At 36.1% G+C, this 993-nt stretch overlaps 1 protein-coding gene across 1 annotated transcript in view; it reads right to left on the bottom strand.

Moving 5' to 3' along the window:
* Nucleotides 1-993, bottom strand: part of LOC103608100 (macrophage mannose receptor 1-like) — a 40613-nt gene that overhangs the window by 7825 nt on the left and 31795 nt on the right. Inside the window, exon 15 of the mRNA XM_008592543.1 lies at nt 740-904. Coding sequence (XP_008590765.1) covers nt 740-904 — 165 coding nt within the window. The remainder of the gene's footprint in view (nt 1-739; nt 905-993) is intronic.

Below are 993 nucleotides of genomic sequence, written 5' to 3'. Positions count from 1 at the left end.
CAATGAATTACTGTGTAACTTCAAGTAGCTGGTTGAGAGGGTATTGAATGCTCCCAGCACAAAGAGGTGACAAATGTATGTTTAAAAATATCTAAAATGGCAATCCTTATGTAATATATTTTTTACCACAGTAAAAATGAAATAAAAAATTAACAAATGGAAAAAATCTGTCATCTAATAATTATTTTATCTCTTGGGAAGTATATTATGTGAGAGGGAATGACATCAAAATAGTATTCAAGTCCAGATAGTGGCACATTGTGAGCATTATTAATTCCCCTGATCCCTTTTCTTTCATAGTCTCTCACTAGAACTCAGAAAGAGACTGAATTGGTCTCATTCTTCATGAGGTATTTCATAGTCAATTCTGGTTTTCCTCCAGAACCCTGGCCTCTTCTAGTTTTGGCTGGTGACCACCTCACCCCTGATCCTCTCATGCAATGAGGCTTTGTAGATGGGCTCTCACAACTGCCTGCAACTTGGCAGATCCATATGCATGGATATCCCATTATAAATGTATTAATAAACAAAAAACATTATAACAGCTGAACAGAAAATGTCTTTCACTCAGAGCTGCAGACAGCAACTAATCACCATAGCAGAATTAATTTTCACTAATAAAGGGAGAGAATTTGCAATGGGCCTGTAATCACATTGTAATCCCACACCTGACATTGTATTACTTGAAAGAAATGGTGACTTGTGGACATGGGTAGCACGTGACAAACTTCCTACTTACTTTTTGGTCTTTTACAAATATATCCTTTGTAGCCAGAACAGTGAATATTATGCCAATACCCAGAAGATGCATATAAAGCTACACAATCATTTCGTTCACCAGAGGGATCTCCTGTGTTCCAGTTGACAAAAGAGACTGCATTGTCGTTTATCCAGAGCCACATTCCTTATCATCAAATTTAACCAAAACAAAAAAAAGTTAAAAATGACCCATATTAAAATAAGTTCAGCTTAGTCATGCAAAATTCATAAGCA

This window comes from Galeopterus variegatus, unplaced genomic scaffold (assembly GCF_000696425.1).
Source record: "Galeopterus variegatus unplaced genomic scaffold, G_variegatus-3.0.2 Scaffold8011, whole genome shotgun sequence".
Lineage (NCBI taxonomy): Eukaryota > Metazoa > Chordata > Mammalia > Dermoptera > Cynocephalidae > Galeopterus > Galeopterus variegatus.
The sequence above is the reverse complement of the archived record's forward strand: the minus strand, read 5'-3'. Positions and strand labels throughout refer to the sequence as shown.